Source organism: Haliotis asinina, chromosome 7 (genome assembly GCF_037392515.1).
Source record: "Haliotis asinina isolate JCU_RB_2024 chromosome 7, JCU_Hal_asi_v2, whole genome shotgun sequence".
In the NCBI taxonomy this organism is placed as follows: Eukaryota; Metazoa; Mollusca; class Gastropoda; order Lepetellida; family Haliotidae; genus Haliotis; species Haliotis asinina.
In genome coordinates this window covers 9,763,085-9,785,842 of record NC_090286.1, presented here as the reverse complement: position 1 = coordinate 9,785,842, position 22,758 = coordinate 9,763,085, and the positions used below count along the sequence as shown (strand labels likewise).

At 37.3% G+C, this 22,758-nt stretch overlaps 1 protein-coding gene across 1 annotated transcript; it reads left to right on the top strand.

The window, feature by feature from the left end:
• Positions 1-219: 219 nt before the first annotated feature.
• Positions 220-13,343, top strand: LOC137290918 (palmitoyl-protein thioesterase 1-like). Its single transcript, XM_067822122.1, has 10 exons — positions 220-341; positions 1,375-1,484; positions 2,944-3,071; positions 3,234-3,304; positions 5,155-5,242; positions 6,660-6,674; positions 7,501-7,594; positions 8,208-8,306; positions 9,805-9,876; positions 10,914-13,343. The coding sequence occupies exons 1-10, from the start codon at positions 245-247 to the stop codon at positions 11,037-11,039; spliced, it is 900 nt and encodes a 299-aa protein (XP_067678223.1). The 5' UTR covers positions 220-244; the 3' UTR covers positions 11,040-13,343.
• Positions 13,344-22,758: the final 9,415 nt, after the last annotated feature.

Here is a 22,758-nt window from a genome sequence, read left to right as displayed (position 1 = left end):
TACAGTGTTCTCCCTTGCGGATTTCCGGGTTTGAGGGAGGTATCGCTTAAAGAGTAATATATGTTTCTTTCTCCATCCCTTTTACAAGACTAATTACAAGATATTTCAATATGCCATTGATATAAAATATTTTAATTATATTCCACTGTTTTGAGTGTTCTCGATAAGTCTAGTTATCACACTATAGCAACTAAGTGATACCGATAAAGAATTGGTCCCTAATGAATGGTCATATGATTTCAAGATGGTGGCCCATCGCAACACGATGCTTTGGCTAGGTGCTTTGGTAATTTTGGGTTCTTGTGCAGCACAGACACCTGTTGTGCTATGGCATGGAATGGGTGAGAAATATTATCTTGAGATAGCTAGATTATACTGACATATGCTCTTTGCAAAACGATAGCATTGTTACACTAGATCATGATGGAAGAAACTCAGGTTACAAATAACCACGCCCAAAACGCGTTCACAGGCAGTTGTGAGTCGTTTACATGTAGATTTGAATCGCCCGAGGACAATCTGATTGACAGAAAATACCATTTGTGGCATATGCATTGCTATACAGAAATGCCCCTTAGTGTGTCCGACATATATGATCATGGTTTTGTATCCCTGGTTTCTTAGTAAACTTATTGGCTGAAAGGTGTCATCAAAGTGTTGAACGTTATCAGTTATCAGTTATAACTTTATTTCCACGTTAAGCTGATACTTTGTAATGTTCAACTCACTCATTAATCACACCAGGTTGGAAGTGATCTTCAGCAACCCATGTTCCTCAGTGTAGGTGATTAATGTGATCGGATGGTCAGACTCATTAACTTGGTTGACCATGTTGACTGGGCATTCCAGCTGACAATGCTCATAATGTCAGTCACAGAAACATAAATATAATAATATAATAAAATATACTGTCCACTGTCATCCTGCAAGAAGACCTGTGAAGGTCCAGGGTAAAATAGGCCTTCAGCAACCCATGCTTGCCATGAGAGGCAACTAGGCTTGTCGTAAGAGGCGACTAACGGAATTGGGTGGTCAGGCTCCCTGACTTGGTTGACACATGTCATTGGTTCCCAGTTGTGCAGATCAATGCTCTTGCTGTTGAACACTAGACTGTATGGTCAAGACGCGATTATTTACAGACTGCCACCCATTACCATGGTAGCATTTTAGTTTTGATTGTGTTATGTTTAGCATAGATAGATTACACAATGCCACATGTCATATGATTTTATGATCATAATGAATGGACTTTGTGTGAGTTAGTGAGTTGTAATTTCATTTTTTTACTACCCTCATCAAAATCTTATAAATAATATCAATGTAATTAAAAATACGCATAATCATAAAAACACTGATTACTTTCTTTCTCTCCAGGGGACAGTTGCTGTAACCCGCTGAGTATGGGCGGTATAAAGTCTCTTATTCAGAAGAACATCAATGGCGTCTACGTCAAGTCTTTGGAAATTGGCAGCAATGTTGTCGAAGTAAGGACTTAGTCTGTTGTGCCTGTGGAAGTTGAATCTGGCGCTTGAATGGCTGCATGTTGTAAAAAGTGGCTAATTTTGAACTGATGATCAAGGATTCGAACTGATGTGTCCTTAGATGCATGATAGAAATGCTCAGCAGCACACGGTTGCTTGACATAAAGGTAGCTATTTTTTATAGACAGAACACATATATATGGATGACAACTTCTCTAAATAAGGAGCACAACATTTCAATACTGGTTCTTGTATCATTTTCAGTGGAATGGGGACAATTGTTGTTGTTCATTTACACTTGAAAACGATACAAGAACCTGTATTAAAATGCTTTGCTCTTGAATGAAAGAAGTTGTCATCCGTATATACTTGTTTTATCATACTTCCAACTTCTAAATATGAGACTGAAACAGGCTATTTTTGAAGTCAACCACGATATGTGACATGGCTTTTGTATTTCATTATGAGTTGTAGCACAGATCTTTTCTTATATTTCTTGTCACTTTGTGGCCTAGAATATTAATACAAATTACTATGAAATAGCTGCAAAATTGCTGGCTGTGACAGTTACCAGAGTTTACTTTATTAACAGAAGTAGCAAGAAAATCATTTGGGACTACTTTCCTAAAGCAGGTTAAGCCCTAAGACAATCGTATGTTCATAAAGTTTCATAGAACCTGCACAATATTGTAAAATTGTTTTTGACTTGAAATGGCCTTATCATTAAGAAATTTCCAAAGTGTTTTTGAATCCAGCAACTGTGGTTGTATCTATGTTAAGCAATTATTTTACAGTTTTCTTTTTATAATGATGAATAATAAGATCCTGCATGCACAGATTAGTCTGTAATTCATTCAAGGAATGCTACTTAATATTGATTTGTGGAATATTTTATCAGTCTAAGTAAACTTAGACTCAGTATTATTCAATTATCTGTTACACAGTTTGCACTAATATTGATACCAGCTGATTGATTGACCTAAGTGCATCGCATGTTACTAAAGGCTTGGCAGTGCATGCTTTTGTCGCTTGGTATGGTCACTGACGTGTAGCGTCATAATATGACTTTCGTACTCCCTGTGCACATATTGTGACAAGTGTACATGGAATTTTATCAGAGTCACGTGAACCAATGAAAACTTTACATTCTTACATCAGGCTGGATAATAGTGTTTAAAGTGTCTGCTTAGGTGCTTGGTTACTGGTACACATCTCATGAAAAACTAATTCTGATCATTGTGACAAGTTTCTTGGATTGTTTTGAAAGAAAATTTTGTTGTGATGTTTGTAAATATTCATGTTAGATATTAAAAAATCAATTATGACTGTTGACTGTTGCACTAAAATTTTCATGCTGGATTGTCTGGTCCAGATTCGATTATTTACAGATTGCCACCATATAGCTAGAATATTGCAGCGTAAGACTAAACTCACTCACTCATGCTGGTTACCCTGGTTACAGGACACAGAGAATGGATTCTTTATGAACGTCAACAAGCAGATTGACATTGTCTGCCAGCAGCTGGCCAGCGACAAAAACCTGTCTAATGGCTACAACGCTATTGGATTTTCCCAGGGTGGACAGTTCTGGTTAGTGTCATTGTCTGTCTGTCTGACTGTCTGTCTGTCTGTCTGTCTGTCTGTCCATTCATTGATAAAATACTGTGACATTAAGAACACTAACTAACTGACTCACTCCTTGTTTCACTATGACTTTCACAAGGGTTACGATGTTTCTCTTTGTTTATTTAGGAGGGCCATCGCACAAAAATGTCCAACTCCCCCTATGCTCAACCTGATTTCAGTTGGAGGACAACACCAAGGTAATGGCAGAGTAATCGTCAATATCCCAAACATTTATTCCAGCAACAAAGCTTCTAAAATCATTTTTTTAAAATATTGTGCAAATAGGTTTCATTTCAATCCCTGAATTTTTATTCTTATCCTATCACATCCTTATCCTGGTCATACGGTAGTCTCTTTTGACAGATGTTTGGTGTATGACAGATGTTTGGTGTATGACAGATGTTTGGTGTATGACAGATGTTTGGTGTATGACAGATGGTTGGTGCATGACAGATGTTTGATGTACAACAGATGTTTGGTGTATGACATGAAATTTGCATGTGTATGATTTTTGTTTTCAAACAAACAAAATGGCTAGAAACAAACACTAGCAACTGTGTGATGCAAGATGATTGTCAAAATTAACTGTCTACAGTGATTCATCAACCTTCTTGAAAACCTACAAAATGAATAATGACACACCATGTAACCATGCAGGTTTAAGGAACAACTGCATTGTGCATGTGCATGTGCATCCCATGCATTGTGTTTAGGTGTGGTGATAGAAATGGTGGTGTGTTTATAAGATGTCTGTCTTTGAAATGCTTATTATTCCTGTCTAAATGTAAAGTTCCGGTTCCCTTACATTTTTTTAAGAGTAGATATCCAGAAACATTCAGTTCAATTTAGGATGTCTGCCTTTACATGTGACCAGAAAGAGAATAATTCAAACTCATCGTCACATGTTCAACTGAACCTCCAGTGTTCATCATGAACGACAGCAGTCAAAGGAAACTTTGTCTCAGTGTATTTCATTACCCTACACCACTGAGTCTAACAAAACCTAGTAGAAGATCATGTCAGGTAACATTTGAGCAATCAATGACAGTCCAATCAAATGCGAAACGGTTAAATAGATTTAACGAATCAGACAACGGCTACTATTTAGGGATCGGAGGGACTTTCAAAATATTCAGGTCACCGACACAGATCTCTCCACAAACAAAAATCTGTATATAACACAGTTATTTGACCTGCAGTATATACGCTTTGTTGTTTCTGTTGACATGGTTACCATTAGCCAATATTTCCGCAAGATAACATCCTTGAATATTGTCAAAAACACTATTTTCAGCGACTGTTTACTCACCGTTGTCATGGCAGTACGTACGCCGTGTGCATCACCTGGAAGCGATCGTATGGTAAATAGCATTCGGAATTGTTCGATTATGAACCTTTTTGAGATAAAAAGTTCATAAGGGATGTGCGAATGTGCACTTGCATGATTTGGTAAGCTGTGTTCTGATTGGTCAATCTCAAAGGCTACCTGATGCAACCTCTCATAAGGTTTTGTTAGACTCAGTGGTGGAGTGTAACGAAAACTACTGAGGATAAGTTTACTTAGACTGAAACGACTGAAACAGGAATGTGTTCGGGCTAGCTTGTCAGAGAGGCTTAAAACTAGGTTTTCAGCTTATTTCCGCTCCAAGGTTGAAGAGAGTGAGTGAGTTAAGTTTTATGCCACACGCAGCAATATTCCAGCTGTATGGCGGCAGTCTAAAAATAATCGAGTTGGGAACAGACAGTCCATTCATCAGCTGCATGAGCATTGATCTGTGCAATGAACCGATGACATGTTCCAACCATGTCAGTGAGTCTGACCACCCAATCCCATTAGTTGCCTCTTACGACAAGCATAGTTGCCTTTTATGGCAAGCATGGGTGCCTGAAGGCCTACTCAACCCCAGACCTTCACGGGTTGCATTATGTGAGAAAGGTTAAGGATTACAAAAGTGCAATTTATAGATAATATTTTCAAAACTTTCACAATGTCATTTGAGAAACTGAAGAAATTCAAACTTCAAATATGAATCTTTTTTCCACACAGGTGTATATGGGTTTCCCAAATGCCCAGGGGACAATGGAACCATCTGTAACTTGGTCCGGAAGCTGCTCAACATGGGAGCATATGTTTCGTGTGTACCTTGATATCTGTTTCTTCATGTGAAGTAATGGTAACAGACATGCCAACTATATATTCATGATTTTAAGTGAATGGTGTTTATCAGAAAGCATGCAAACAATTGTTTCCTGAGGGTGTCAGGGTGTTATTCCCTTCTCCCTAGGCAATATGCAAATCTGTATTTCCTCAGCTCTTTGTCTAGGGATGATGTAGCTAGATGCAATACTCAAGGATAAGTCCAGTATGACATTCAAGTCTATTTATTTTTTAATGGTTTTTCACCAACAAAGGTCCTCGGAATATTTCCTAGTTTTTACTGGTCTACTCACAACATTAGTTTACAACTTCCTGGAAGAACTTGTTGGTTTCTTGTACAACTTCCAATACTACAAGTTCATCTGAGCCATTCTCGCAATATACAGAGAGAACCTCTCAAGTCAACGGTGGGGCCCAGAATCGCGCACAACTCACCGGACAACTAACAAAATAGAAGTCCTGACAATTTAGGCTCCTCCCCACCCCCACGAATAATGTCCTACGTCATAAAACATGATTTATATACAATCTTAATAATTAGTAACTTTCAATAGAGCCTGTCCGAAACTTTGTTGGTACCATCAAATTCTTCCAGGATAAAATGATTTTATTAAATAGCTTTGAACCATCCATCAATCATACATTGACATATCTAACTAATATTTCAGACTGGTAGGGACCAGAAAATGCTTCATCAAAGATTTCAGATATTATGCTTGTCCCTCTGTTGACAAACTGACCATTTATATGATGAACGTCCATCCACCTAATTGTGATCAATATTTGTGTAATCATAATCAAACAGGACAATTCTCGGAAATTGTTATTCCCAAAGGGAAATGATTCAATTACTTGGTCATTGCACTTTGTAAGTACATTGATGCTTCCCAGCTTGGCTTCAAGGTTTCCTTGAATATTTGTCAAATGTTTTATAAAATTTTCAACTCTAAATTTCCTCATTATACAATACTAAACAGTTTACGATTCAGATTATTCCTTTCAAAGATTTAAGGATCATCGTGATGTTCCAATATTCTGTACGAATTGGAATGGCTCTGCCCACTATAGCGCTAATTCACAGCTCTGAATTTAAGTGAATGGCTTTTACCAGTAAGCATGTAAACCACACCTAAGAGTTGACTCAGACTGATGCTTGCATAATTTGTAGGGTAAATGTGATAAATGTTCCAATATTCTAACTTTCTCACAATAGTTATCAAGGTATTGGTACTAAAACTTCAGATTTGCTAATTTGTAATTTTGCTTTGACACACTATTATAATGTAGAAAACGTTAAACAATGTTTGAGAAGAAATGGGCGCCTGACTGAGCTAATGAAAATTATATTTGCTATTGTCATGTTCATTAACTGGTGTCTTAATCCACTTTTTCAGGTTTGTGCAGGACAAGTAAGTACTTGATGGTTGCATTGTGTTTGTTTTCTGTTTGACACTGTACTCAACAATTTTCCAGTTATATCACCATGGTCTGTAAATATTTGGTCCTGGACCACACAATTCAGTGATAGACATCTTGAGCATCGATCTACACCATGGGAATATGATGAGGTGTCAACCGAGTTCACGATCCTGATGGCACATTTCCATTAGTTGTCTCTTAAATGACAAGCATCATGGTCTGCTGAAGAACAATACTAACACAGATCTCCCTGATTATGTTATGTTACTTCGTATTCTCATGATGGCACAATTTCCCACGAATTTTAGCTCTTGTAGTGCACCAAACACCTGTTACTCAGATTCACCTTGATTTTGTTGTGGATTTCTAGGCGTTCCTCATGACAAGTTGAAGACATTCCAAATTAGGACAATGAACAGCAAAATTATTCAAAATCAAATTTTGTCTATTATTGTCAACTTGTACATGGTAATGACCACCCTGTATCACCATCAATATTAGTTGGAAGGAAATTTTTTAAGAAATTATCATGATATGTGTACAAGGTGATATCTTTAATGGTGGGTGGAAGGGCACAATGGTAAGAGGAACAGCACAAACACTTTCTGCACATACCAAAGTGTATAACGCAACGTCTTTTGACTTCAAGTAATGCTCTTGTGGTGATTGGGTCCACTGTATTAATCAAAATAGAATGCTGATTTAAACATTAGCCAATCTAGGATCACAGTAACATTTTTGTGCAAATATTACAAAATATGTCGGTGTTGTTTTGAACTGTGCCTATGTTCACATGACCTGGTTGTCTCCCCTTAGCCTGGTGCAAGCCGAGTACTGGCATGACCCTCTAAATGAAGAGGAATACCGAGCCAAGAGTGTATTCCTCGCTGACATCAACCAGGAGCGACCGGTAGGCATTGTCAACTGACACCCAATTGTTTTATTTTTTAGTTTTATTTGTGTTCCTCCTTTTGTGTTGTTTGGGTGGTTGGGTGGTAGGGTGGTAGGATAATGTTTCCTGTTCTAAACATGTTTTCAATAGAAGCTTCAGGTACTCCATTTAGGAGTAGTGACATACATAATTTGGTCTGCACCTTGACCTCTGTAGAATTAGCTTACTCACTTTTTCATTGCAGATCAAGGTGATGGGGTAGCCTAGTGGTTAAAGCATTCACTCGTCGTGCATGTGAAGGCCCATTCATGCATGTGAAAGCCCATGTCCCATGACATGATTTTAGTGGGATATTGGGATAAAACTAAAGTCACTCACTCCTTAGACCTAGGTGAACATTGTCCAATGTTAAAGAATGGGAGTTAAGGTTAACTTTAGTAAAGGTTCCTTTGTGAAAGGAGCCCCAGGACTGTTGAGTAGCCAAGTGGTTAAAGCATTCACTTGTCATGCCTAAAACCCGGGTCTGATTCCCCACATGGATACAAAGTGTGAAGCCCATTTCTGATGTCTCCTGACATGATGTAAAAGGAAAATTTGCTAAATGTCGTAAAACAAAACTTTTTCACTGCAGACCAAGAACATGACATACAAGGAAAACCTGCTGAAGTTAAAGAACATGGTGCTGGTGATGTTTCTGCAGGACACCATGGTGCAGCCCAAGGAGAGTGAGGTCAGTACCATATGGTATTATTATTATTACAGATAAATCTAAATGATAAAAAAAATGATCATGTACGGCTTAATGTCAAACTGACACATTACTTGTATTTGCCATCAGTGGAATGTACAACCAACACTGCCTGTCATAAGGTAAAAATTCATCTCTTATTACCATCCTGCCGGGTACCCAGTAACTACTAATTGTAAAGATGCAATTGTAGCAAAGCGATTTTTGTAAAATATATGACACTGGGTGTTGGAACCCTTGAAGCATTTGTTACAAACTCTGTTTCTTTGATACAACCAAACAATACTAAGCTCACATTTTTTAAGCTCCCTTAATGCTAAGATAGTCATGTGTGCCATACATTAGCTTACGACTGTCTTAGCGCTAAGAGAGTTTTGAAAATCCAGGCCCGGGTTATTACGCATACCATCAACCACTGGTTTGTGTGATCAAAGCTGTTGTGGGAGGGCTGTATTGCTGACTGCAGCATAAAGCAAGAATCATAAATGTACAATATTTTTCAACTTTTCAAGAGGAAAGACTACAGAATATCGGAATCTTTGAAAACTTTACTACTGCACAAAAAATGTGCACAAATCAACATTTTGTATTTTACTACCTGAGTGTACTTACTTGGTTAGCCATTGGGAAATCTTTTCTGTCTTCTTGAGGGTTAGGGTTTAGAAACTTGATAACTGTTTCTATCTTCTTTACAGTTAGTTTAAGGAACAGATTTAGGGTTAGGGTTAGGGTTAGGGTTAGGGTTAGGGTTAGGGTTAGGTTTTGGTTACTTTCCAGTGGTCATTCTCAATACCAAGAATGTTGTAGCTCATATTTTTGACGATGCATATATGTTATAGGTGTGATTAATTACCTTTCATCATCAAATTCTTTGCTTAGTTTTCCCACATAATGCGGTTTTAGTGGTATTTTTTGTTTACTTGGACGCTCTGTTATGTGTTCAATTTTAAACCTTGTGCTTCTCTATCATGGAGGTGCATGTGGCATTAGACAATATGGTTGGTAGGTGTCTGGTATTCTGTAGGTGTAATGTTCGAGAACAGTGAGAAAGCTCTTAATATTGCTTAGGATTGTTAACTTGGTTTACACGTCATTGTATCCCAACTGTGTAGATATATGTGCATGGTTCCTTTGAAATGATACATATTTCAGAGTACATTCTGACCCTTTAAGGATATTCCCTGAAATGTCATGTCCCTCAAAATAAAGAACTTGACATCCATGAATTCTTCGTTTGATGTCCATGGTGTTGATCATGAGATTGTCAGGTGTAAACATGATTATTTTCAGACCTCCTGCATATAACTGGAATATTGTTGAGTGCAGTGTTAAAAAACAAACAAACAAAGCTGACTAGAGAATAAAATTACAGTTTTGGGGAACATTTCAAGAACAATATGTTAGGAGTATTCTACACTGAATTAACTGTCACCTTACTAAACTCTCATCATAAACAATTTATTATATTTGTTATTCCCAGTGGTTTGGCTTCTATGAACCAGGGCAGACTCAAAAGCTATACAACATGACACAAAGTGACCTGTACAAGAATGTGAGTATGACCTTGGTCACGTTTGCCACAGCAGCCAAATGATAAAGTAGTTTATGATTTCTGTACGATTTTTGGGGATGACAGGGATTGTTTGTGTTCAGACTGTCCTTGGGCATCATGCAGTTTTCTTGAGAACGGGCTGAGGCAAACCTGCATGATGCTGCACAGATATACAGAGATCCAAGGCAGCATGGTAGTCGTACAATCACTGTGCGGATATCCCATGATTCTTTCATTAAAAGTGTTTACTGTTCGATCTAGAGGGTTATGATTTTTTCAGATTTGTCAAGTCTCACTGTTTGACAAAATCATAAAAGCTTCGGTGCTCATAGAATCGTGCAATAATTGTACATTGACTGCCTGCTGCTACATAGTGACAGTGATCGAAGTAATGGCCTGCTCAACTGCCCGTGGCCGGTAAATTTTGAGTCGGGCTGTCTGGAAATTCTCTCCACCAGCCCGATTATCTGGCTGAAATTATTAAGGCTGACCTACTTTCAGTTCACTTTCAGGATGATCATTCCATTTTAATTGTCATATCATATTTTGATTTAAGAAAGATGAATGAAAGCTACAAGCGTATTCCATGATTACACATGGACACCTCTTCAGCCAGTGAAGATAGCAAAACTGGCTGGCTTAGTAAGGTACGCTATGATTGGTTATCTGTAGAAACATGGTTCAATAAGAACCAATCAAAGAGAGGGTTACTTAAAGGTGGGCAGGCAACTCTCAAGATGGGCAGGCAACTCTCAAGATGGGCTGGCAACATTTATGGGCCACTAGCCCAGCTGTCAGGTTGAGTTGAAAAATTATTTCAATCACTGCATGGTGACCACACAGAAATGAGCTACAGGCACCCATCACAGGTATAGATCATCCAACTTCAGCATTCACACTACATAGAACTTTACTCATTCAATATAAATACCTCTGTGACTGCTACAAAACATATTTTCCCTTGGTATATTTTCAAAACAATGACAAAACTCAAACGAATTAAAACTGTAAATTTTGCAATCATCCTTGTCTCGTAGGACTACCTAGGACTGAAGACGCTGTACGAGAGTGGCCGCATCACCTTCCTGTCTTCCGATTCAGACCATCTCCGGTTCACTGATGACTGGTTCATCAACAACATCATCAAAAGATTCCTCATGTAGACCGTCTGTCCATTCCTTTCTGATACTCTGAACACAATTCTTCTTAAACTGGTTGTTCTTCTTAAATAAGTCTGACAGTGAGAACCAGTGGATTAGATTCCACAGATGATTACAAATATGTCTGATGATGAAGAAAGAAATGAGAATTGGAAATGATTTGGAAATGATTTGGAAAATATACTCCATCAAAATATGGTTTATTTTGCGAAAATAATAAGGATATATAGAAATTACATTTTCTTTAATTGTTTTCTTAACCAATCTTTTCTGACCTACATATAGATACATATGGTGGTCAGTATTTTGCAGTTCAGCTACCTACTCTCCAGAATAACCACAGGTGGAAATGTTCATGCATATGTTAGTATAAGTAAATTTATCCACCACTGAGTCTAACAAAATCTTATGGGAGGTCGCATCAGGTAACCTTTGAGATTGACCAATCAGAACACAGCTTACCAAATCGCAAAAGTGGACATTCGCACATACCTTTTGAACTTATCTCGAAAAGGTTCATACCCGAATGATTCCGAATTTACCATACGCTCGCTTCCGGGTCATGCACATGGCGTACGTACAACCATGACAACGGTAAGTAAACAGTTGCTGAAAATGGTGGTTGTGGCTGTATTCAAGGATGTTATCTTGCGGAAATATTAGCTAATGGTAACCATGTCAACAGAAACCCCAAAGCGTATACACTGTAGGTAAAAGAAATGTGTTATATGCAGATTTTTGTTGGTGGAGAGATCTGTGTCAGTGACCTGAATATTTTGAAAGTCCCCCGAACCCTAAACAGTAGCCGTTGTCTGATTGGTTAAATCTATTTAACCATCTCCCGTTTGATTGGATGGTCATTGGTCGCTCAAAGGTTACCTGTCGCGACCTTCTACTAGGTTTTGTTAGACTCAGTGGTGGAGTGTAACGAAATACACTGAGACGATGTTTACTTAGACTGATGCATATGTTTAAAAAGAATCTATCCGATAAAGTGTATTGTGGAAGTACATTATCTTTAAGGTACTCTCAAGCAAATGTTTTAGCCAACATATCTATAATGAAACCATAGTTTTGCAATTAGACTACTGAACTCCTTGCCCTATGGAATAACCAAAAATTTGTATGTTCCCTCACATTTTGGACAAAAATAATCCATCAAAATACAGTCTTTAATTAATGACAATGACAATATGGAAAATTTGTTCCTTTTGAATGTGTTATCAAACAATCTTTTCTCGCCTTCATATGTATAATGTTGTCATAGTTTATATTAAAAAAATACCTTGTACTACACTGCAGTATTACCTCAAGTGTACAGATTGCACTGTTTGTGTTTTCTGTAGACTGCAATAACTTCAGAGTAGTGCTGTGCTACAAATGCTCATGTAAATATGTATTTCTTCATAGTGCTTGAGTTATGTTTTAATAAATGACATTCTGAGAACCTGTTTGTAGACATATATACCTGGGTAGAAACATATTTGATCAAGTTGTATATAAGTTGTACAAAATTAATACCATGGCTAAAACAGGCCTAATCATGGTAAAGCAAATCTCACTGCATTTGTATATCTTGTATAATTGTACATTTTACATTTCTATTGCTGAAAGCAGATAAATATTCTAAACATGGAGTAACTCTTGGTAAGATTCAATGTTAACATGGGGCACCCTACCATTCACTTGTCACATTGAAGACCCATGTTCGAAATCCCATATGTGTACAGTGTGTGAAGCCCATTTCTGGTGTCCCTCACTGTAAAATAACACTCTAATAATAGCTAAATAATATTTCTTATGAATCTTACAAGATTCTTTTCAAATAGAGAATTTGCATATTGCTTAAGTTACCATATTTGTAGAGTAATGTATTTAAGTCTTTAATCTTAACTCTACAGGACGCTGAGCTTGCAATAAAATAAAGAAGCTGTTTCATCTTTTTTTTTATTTTATTGACATAATTATGATGTTTTGTGTATAGTTTCTTTGATTTTATAAAATATGTGCTTAAAGTTTATGATCTATACACTGTAAGGGACCATTCATTACTTATGGCTAGGTGGTGATGATGTTTTTTTATGGAAAAGCTTGTAAGATGTGAATGATCCCCCACCCCTACCCCCACCCCCACCCCCACCCCCAACCCCAACCCTGAAAAAAAAAATATGTTCAAAGTAAGTCACTTTGCATGTGGCACAAAATCAATTTCAACCCCTTTGGTTTTCAAACATAATCTGTTGTTGTTTCTATACATAAAGTTGCTGACACCCCCCAGTATATGTTTACAAAATTGATGTCCACCCCCTACTTTCCCAGACCCCCTCCTTAAAATCATTATAAGCTCCCCTAGCCATAAATCATGAATGGTTGCTAAACTGAACAGATATTATTTTTTTTATTTTCATAGATTTTTTGTCCACACACATTAATCTATGATGTGCAATGTTGCATGAAATAAATCTTTTTTCTAAAAGACATTGTTTGTTGATTTCAGATTATGATATCTTTGAAACAGTCCAGTTCATTTTGAGCCACAGGAGTTGGGTAGATGTGATATCATGTTGCTCACCTTCTCCTGATATGCACTGATGTTAGCATTGTCTCAGGCAGACGACACTCTTAGTTTGTGTTCTAGCTTGTGTGTGCCACATAAGTATATCATATGAAGATAACCTGTGAAGATTCAGGTTAGAATATTGGTCTTCAGTAACCAGTGCTTGTCGTAAGAGGCGACTAACGGGATCGAGTGGTCAGGCTGGCTGACTTGGTTGACACAGGTCATCACTTCCCAGTTGTGCAGATCGATGCTCATGCTGTTGATCACTGGATTGTCTGAACCAGACTCGATTATTTACAGACAGATGCGTCTATTGATGAGTGTGGCGAAAGACTAAACTCACTCACTCACTCACTTAATATAGACATTTTAATCTGTCATTATTACTATTAAGGATGGACGTACACACTCAAAAAAAGAGACACAATACAAAGACCACAGCAACACATTGAAAGATGAAGGACAGCAGAAACACACAGATTCCCAACTATGGCGTTGTAGAGATGAGTCAGGTTCTGATCAAATAGAAAGATGACAGCAAGACATTGAGACATGAAGCCTTATGAAGGACAGCAAAACAGGCACTGAGAGTTCAACTTACAAAAACAGTGCTCCTGTGGAGAATCCAATAGCATTGTAGCCATTAGATAGCTTCTCGTAGATGGATAGATAGATAGATAGATAGATAGATAGATAGATAGATAGATAGATTGATCCTCTCGTGCCCCCATCAGTCAGTACAGCCACCTACGGTAAAAGATCCTTTTCATACGCAGCATCAACAGCCTCGAATCAACTGCCTCAACATCTGCGGGATTGTAATGAACTCTCCAATTTCAAGTCCCAACTAAAAACCCTTCTCTCCAAAACTGCCTTTTTCCTGTAGCTTTCCTTTCCACCGTTAGTGTCAGCGCTTTGAGCATGTATAACACATGGGGAAATGTGTATTGTAAGTATATTATTATAATAAGCTTTCGGGACAAAAGGGGAGTGTGGGTGGGTGTGCGCACCTCTGCAACAACATCTTAATTTTAATGACTAGTAAATTTGCTGGCAGAATACCTGTCTGCAAACTTATACATTCCAACAGAAACAACATGTACATCTTTATATAAACTGACGAACAAAAGAAAGTACACAGGTTGTGTTTCTTCCAATATGTTAAAAATAACAAAGCCTTTAGATTAATTGGAAAATGTACGTCGAAGCACACTGCAATTGTACCAATAAACAGCGACGTAGTGATGACCACTGGAAACGGTTTCTACGATGGTGAAAGGTCAAGGCCATACCACATTGTGGTTGGCAGGCCCATATACCAGCAACACAAAGTTCTCTAGTCTCTGTGAATCGGCTCCCGCAATTATCCAATGATGTGGCTGCTAATGACGTCATATCTGGTTGCATAAGTGAATAGCCCGCAGATAGCGATCTTCTTGAGGGTGTTGGGAAGATCACATGCCTTGCCTGTCATATTGAAACGGTTAAACAGAATTATGATTTGTCTTGTGCAACCCAATATCCTTGCTATATGGCTGTTGGAAACACATATTTGTGACATTCCTGTGGTGCGTTCTCGTTGCTCCGATGTCAAGCTTGACATTTTCTCGAAAGATTTTTGTCAAGTGATTGTTCAGTCTTCACGACAAACGTGTTTTATGCCCTTGGTGTGAAAAATGTTTGTGCTTGGGACAATAATCACAATTTTGCGAAACTTCATGCAAAACATGTACAATTGTTTTTGGTTGCATTTTTGCAAATTAAACATGATGGTTGCGTTCTATACAATGTAATCAATAATTTTACTAGTTAGACCGCAAATTTGGGATTGCAGCTACAATTACATCGATGTACTTTCTTTTGCTCACCAGTTTATATGTATTGTGTATATACACAACTGGTCGAACTATCTATACCTATCTGTAACCCACACTTTCTAACTGAAGTGCAAAACATATATATGACTGTATTATATATGTTGTAGAGTAGAGTGAAAACAAAATTGGAAATAAAAGAAATTGAAAATAGTTGGAAATTCGAAATTCTATTTTTGTTTTAAATATTCACATCGTGTCTGTCTCTGATGGTTGGTATGGATTACCCAAGTGCCCGTGTTGGGCAAATGTTTTCATACCGGGATCCTCAAAATACCACCTGGATTCGTTGTGCCACGTGACGGTTTTTCGTCAAGTGTAGGTGATGGTGTAATACATCGAATCGAAAATATGAACTTGAGGTAATGCCATGTATTACAAATCCTTTTTCCACATATGAATCATAATGTCACAAGTAACCAGGGGAAATAACTCTCATTAAAGTGGTGCCTACAGAACTTTCTTTACTCAATCATAACAATGAGTATAACAAAATCGGTCATTCTACATTCCCCAAGAACTAATAAAAAATAAACCGCGTGGATATTTTCTGCAGTTCGTTTTGATATCTTGACAGCATTATCATCATTAACACAATACCTATGTTTGAATCCTGTTACTCATGATCTGGTTGTGGTGTAATGCGCACAAACGCATCCAAAAATGTTTGTAAACGTTTTTCGTAAACAATGAAAAGTGAACAGTGAAAAAGGTTTTCCATGTCCAAAATTCATGCACGTGGAATCTTCATTTCATATTAAAACTGACCAAGTAAACAAAGACAAGACTGAATACTACTAACCAACGCCACTGGACGTTTGGAAATAGGGGAGTTCCAGCTCTGTCTCTGCGCAAGACACTTCGACGTCCACCACAGCACCTTATCTCGATTATGACATCAACATACCCACTTTAGTTCCACCCAAGATCGTCCTAAAAGTGGAAGACCATGAGGGTTGAGGTAGCATCAATAATCCAAACAAGTGTATTAATTATTATTGTTTTATATTTTAAAGATTAAGATAGAAATGAAGCAGAGGGAACCTGCCGTCATCCGGGTGTTTTACCTTCGTCACCCATTTGCTGCAGTAATGGACACTGCAGGACGGGTGCCTATTCTTCGAAGAATGTCAGACCAAACTGAGAGAAGAGGGAATTCAAGTATATCGACCAAATGTCGGTCCTGTCGAGACACGAATACACCAACAAGGTGCACCATGGTGCAACAGTGTTCAGGTACAGGCATGGAACCTGGGGCACGCATGGAACGCATTTGGTTCAATTATATATACTACGATTGAATTGGACACTACATGTCAGTGCAAACGTTTGCGCTGAGCTACGTTCGACAGGTGGACAGATTTGTCGATCGGCGTCATGGTGGGGGGAGACATGTCCTACACAGGAAGATCAGAGCAAGTGGTGTTTCAAGGCAATCTTACAGCTCATCGCTACATCAACCAAATCCTGAGACCACAGCTCCTCCTATGTACAATTTAACCACCAACCGGATATGTTTCAACACAACAACGCTCAGTCCCACACAGCTCATGTAACCGGTGCCTCCCTCCCAATACAAATGCCAATGTGCTTCCACAGCCTTTCAAATCGCCTGAACACAATCAAGCATCTATGGGACAAACTTACTCGAAGTATCCGTAAACATCACTATTGTCCTCAGATAATTGCACAAGATTTGATATTCATCTATGAAATGTCCAGTTTGTAAGAAAATGGAAAACAGACACAAAACGGAAGTATTTAACAACAAAACTTAAATTTGAAGAACTGGCATGTTTGGGATGAAGTGTGTGTGGAAATATTACTTCACATAGGTAATGGAGTTAACCCTAAACACAAATGTATAGGGTACACGTGTTGGGTTCATTGATGCTACCTCAACCCTCAACCCGTTAAAGACCAGCCCACTAGAGTATTTATTAGGACATTCTCGATGATTATATAAATGTCCCAGTCAAGGCATTTATAAGTCCCTTTGTAATATACCAACACGGAGAAGTTAGGTTTTTTAACCACTTTACGGATAGGCAGAGTGAGTGATTGAGTGAGTATGCCTTTATGTTTTTGCAAGTCTGAAAAACATATGATGATAGCCAAAAATTATATTCAAAATTCAAATTATATTTGTCATTTGTCAGGACAATCTTCTCAGTGAGTGAGTGAGTTTAGTTTTACGCCAATATTCCAGCTATATGATTGTGTAAATAATCGTTCAGACAATCCAGTGATCAACAGCAAGACCATTGATCTGTGCAATTTGGGAACCGATGACCTGTGTCAACCAAGTCCGAATCTGACCACCCGATCTCGATAGTTGCCTCTTACGACATGCATAGTCGCTTCTAAGGGCAAGCATAGGTTGCTTAAGGCCTATTGTACCCAGGACCTTCACGGTCCCATATTATCTAGATACATGTATAGCTACACTTCCCATGCGTATTCAACACTTCGTTTGAAAGGTAATGGCCAAAGGTAATGGCCAAGGTAATGCCAGACTAAACCAATATCTCAAACATTTGTTACAGCAATAAAACAATGAGGTTCATTTTGTAAAATATTGAGCAAATTGGTTTCACCTAAATCAGTGTATTAATTTTTTGCAATGTCATCACAGAAACACTGAACGAATAAAGGTGCAAATGCGAATCTGTTTTCACACAGGTGTGTCGGCCTCCCCAAGTACTTCGGAGACAATGTCGACTTATGTCTCATGGCCATGGACATTATTAAAATCGGACCATATGTTAGGCGTGTATCTTGAAATTTTGCTTTGTGTCTAAAGTCGTCCAATAATTGTAACAGATCTGCACACTATTTGCTTTATAAATCGAAATGAGTGTGAGTGTGAATTAAATGGTGGTCACATGAATATGTGTAAACCCCACTTGCGGGTACAGCAACGAGCAGGGAACTTGGACAAAGTACTGTGACTATCTGTCGCAGTCCACCCAGCTGTGAATGGGTACCTCGTTAGGATGAGAGAGCCTCAATAAACAAGAGGCAGCATGAGTTGTATACTCCCAAGGGAGTTGAGATTGAAATACGATGTGCTGTTGATACTGACATCCAGTGATTTAGGGGGTTGAAATATCAGCGCCTTGAGCATGCACTAGTGCTTGGATATGTGCGCTATATAAATATCCTATTTCTAACTTGGCAATATTAAACATAAAATGATTGTTAATTTGCACAATTTAAAGCAAACATACTCCCTTAAATCACCAAGGTGACATCATTTCTGCCCCACAAAATCATCAAATGAAATTCAAAATGTAATGAAAGTGAAGGTCGTAGTTTAAGATGAAGTTAAATGTCAACAAAAACATGACCAATCAGCCTCTCTCGATATCTTACTCAAACACACAAATATTTTCAAAGACTCCCTTTGACTTTGACAGGAATGTCATGGTGTATGAAATACATGTATGCCTAAATTGTTGTAAAGAGAAGTCTTGGAAGTCTGTGTAGAAAATCTAACTAAACTCTTTTGAGATATCTTGCTGACAAGCTTAACATGCAATTTAACATCTGAAATCTGCAAACTGTCCCTATGACCTTGAAAATTACGTCATGTACATTACGGGTTGTGACGAAACAGAAAGTCTGCACACAAAGTTGATTCTAAGGTTTTTTACACATCATCACTGGTGGACCCGATCCTGACACCTCCACTTCACTAGATCACTATGCTGACCATTTAGCCAGCTGACCCACCATGCCCGATAGTATTAGCCTTCGTTTGTAGCAGATGTTAGAAAATATCTTCAGTCATCAGGAACAAAGAACAGTGAAGATATTGTGACATAGTTTTATTAACTTGATAAATAAATTTTCATCATGTGTCTACGATGTGAATCAGTTAAAAAATGTATCAACAATGTAAAATGTTGTAAGTACATACAACTGAAAAGGCAAAAACAAAAACAGAATGCCACTGAATAATCTTTCCAAATACATAAAAGTGTAGACAAAACAAATTTGAAGACATCACAGATGTGAGTGCAACTTCGACATGCATAAAAAAGACAGAATAGACTTGTAAAATGTATATACATCTAAATCTGCACAAAGTAACAAAAACAAATTTCAGTGTGTTAAATATTCTTGAAACAAAAATGTAAATTGTGCAACACACAACAGACTGGCAAAATGTCCAAGTATTTCTTCTATGAGATCAACAACAGGTTAAATATGTGATGGTCACTAGCCAATTGTGCTTTTTTTTCTAAAACAACACAATGACACTACATTTGATTAGTATTATGCTTCAAGTTGAAGGACAAGGTAGAAAAGGGCTCAATGTGGCCAGCTAGAATTATTAATCAGTAGAGTTCAAGAAGTGTTCCTTCTACTGCAAATTCAGCCTTCGAATAGAGTTCAAAGCAGGGCACAATTTCAAAAAGCAACCTCAAGTAACAAAACTGTTGCACAATAAAAAACAAAGAAACAGGTTGCATGTATTGTCCGATATGAAATTACATATAATACATCAGTTTTGGTATTGAACATCATTAAAAGAGAAGTTCATTGGGTCTGATCACTTTATCATACTTCATACAAATTCATGACCTGGACTGAAAGTCATTCTGTCGCTGTCCTAAGCCAGTTCCTCTTCATTCTGTTTTCCAAGTCTGTGGTCTCTAAACAGCAAAATATTAACATGCCCTGAGTGAAAGCCAGTATAAATATGAGGTTCCATTTTGCAGTTCAGGTTGCACCCGTGCACCATGCTCAAATTGAGCCCTGATATGAGTGGACTTCTCAAACTTTAAGGAAAGTTTAGTAGTGTGAGGAGGTCTGTGATCAAGATAAATCTTTTAGCAATGAACTTTAGGTAAATCTTGCTTGGGTCAAAGATTTGATTTGATAAAATATTGGAAAACAGTGCCTGATAATCCTCTAAACTTTTGATATATATCAGCATCATCTGTTCATTTAGGGATAAGCAAGAATAGCAGGGATGTCAACCCTGAATCAACTGAAAGTGGAGCTACCAAGCCTGGCTGAAAGCCAGACCCAAGCACTGACGTTGCAAGTTGGGAGTGAGTGTGGGCTATGACATGGTCTATCGCATGTACTTGTTTCAACTTCATTGACAATAACATACAATATACACAATCGAGACCCAAGATATCACATGCTAGGCTCCGAAACACTCTTACCAGAGTCGACTAAGAAAAACCCACTTGTGACTTATGAAATTGTATACCATAAAAAAAATTCAGAATTTAAAAAAAAAAAGAGATTTTTTTAAAGACAAATCAGACAGCGAAGAAACTCGCAAAATCGCAGTAAGCATCTCTTGAAAACACCTGATAAGTTTCATAATGACTGGTTAATATTTTCCTCATTTTTTAAATTATGAACAAGTCAAAAACCACAAGCTCCCTGATCATGGCTTGCCCTTTGTTAATGAGTAGAAATGACCCAACAGGTCTACAGTGCCTCAATGAACTGCACTGTATATTGTAAAAAAAACCAACAAAACAAAAGTGACATACATAAATCTTGTATGATATACTAAACATATGAATAATTGCTTCATGCCTGTTTTGAGGAAAATGCTGACAACATTTATTGCACTTTTTCTAAGCTTTTTAATACCATAATACCATGTTGAATATATAACCTTTTTGATATTATGTCATCAAAACTCAAATGATCACAAACACATTTGTAAAAAAAATTCAACAGTAAAAAAGATAAAATTGTATTTTCACTTTCAATTAACATAAATCATTGATACAATATATCACAATATACAAGAATGCCAACACAAGGAAAATGATTCCTATATTCCAGATAAGTGAAGAAATGGTGACATTCGTCTGTTTTTACTATCTATGCTTAACCGGGAGACTACAACAACCCTAAACAGCTGAATAGTAAAAAGCTGTGGCCTTGACTCTCATTTCTGTTTAGGCAGGAAAATTCATCATTAAGTAGTTAGTAAAGGAATACACTATTATTATTGCAATGTATTATGTCTGTTTGTATCATGAATTTCGTTGCATTAATATTTCAATATCATATCACCCAGTCGTCTTATTGAGTATTTCTATAACTCAAAGCAAATATTTATCAAATATATCAGTCAACAAAGACTTGTGATATGTAATTTCTGTGAGGTGCAAGGAACTTTTACAAATGGTTCTTTTTGAATAATGTGAAATTCTAACAGTGATTAAAACTAAGGGGAAAGCTATTTTCCACAAAACTATTTGATCCCAAGTTTTGATTCTTTACACGAAGCTAGTTTCGTTGTATTAAGACATACAGATGGCTAACAGCAATATTGATGACACGTGAACGGTATAAAAATGTGAATGAGCATTGTACCATGAACTACACTGTAACCATGACGTCACAATAAATACACTTCGTTGTAAACAGCAAATACAATAAAAACTATACAGAGAGTACAGACATGTCTCAAAAGATAAATTTGAAATGATAAAAGCAATACTTTTACACAATAACCATTACTGGGCCCCTAAAATCTATGATTCTCTGCTAGTACTCACTAGAATTAAATCATGGTAGTACATGTATTGCCATACCAAATGCCGGATTTTATCCGGAGTTTATAGATAAATCCTCCTGTATTTTTCTACAATACCTAAAATTTGAACAATTAAAACTGCTGTGTTTCATATATTATTTTGGCCAGACTAATGTCATTTATTTACTTACAGATTTTTGTTCCCACCAAATCTAAGGCAGGAGGGAACACAAATATGAAAAAAATTCACTAATCAAAGTAATACTACTTCAAAATACTCATAGTTTCATACTTTTGGCAATTTATGAACAGTATGTGTGACAGATTTCTTGAAAGTTTACATCTTTGGTCATTAAAAACATCAGGATTTTATTTTCTGAGCAACGAAAATGGACTTTTATTTTTTTCGTATTTTTGAAAAAATACAAAAATACCATGACAACCTGTGTCCTTATTATCCCTAACAACCAGGACCAGTGGGAGAGCAAGATGGTCCATTATCCCATTGCTGTATTTAACCTCACCCCTAGCAATGGTGATGAAGTTGTTATCAGCACATATGGATATTTTTTCAAAAAACCTGTCTGTATACTTTGAATAATAAATCATGTTAGACGGCCAGAGATGCTTTTGTTTCTGAGCGAAACTGTCAAGTTAGGAGATAAACAACATGTGTTGGTCAATTTCTGGATGTTTTTGAGTATTTGAAGCACGGGCATTCATATGAAATCAACAGTGTCTGTTGGATGTTTCAAATAAAATATA

Coding starts and splice junctions, on each gene's coding strand:
- LOC137290918 (XM_067822122.1), top strand. CDS start 245: ATGGTGGCCCATCGCAACACGATGCTTTGGCTAGGTGCTTTGGTAATT. Junction 1,485..2,943: donor TTGGCAGCAATGTTGTCGAA/GTAAGGACTTAG, acceptor CCCTGGTTACAG/GACACAGAGAATGGATTCTT. Junction 3,072..3,233: donor TCCCAGGGTGGACAGTTCTG/GTTAGTGTCATT, acceptor TTGTTTATTTAG/GAGGGCCATCGCACAAAAAT.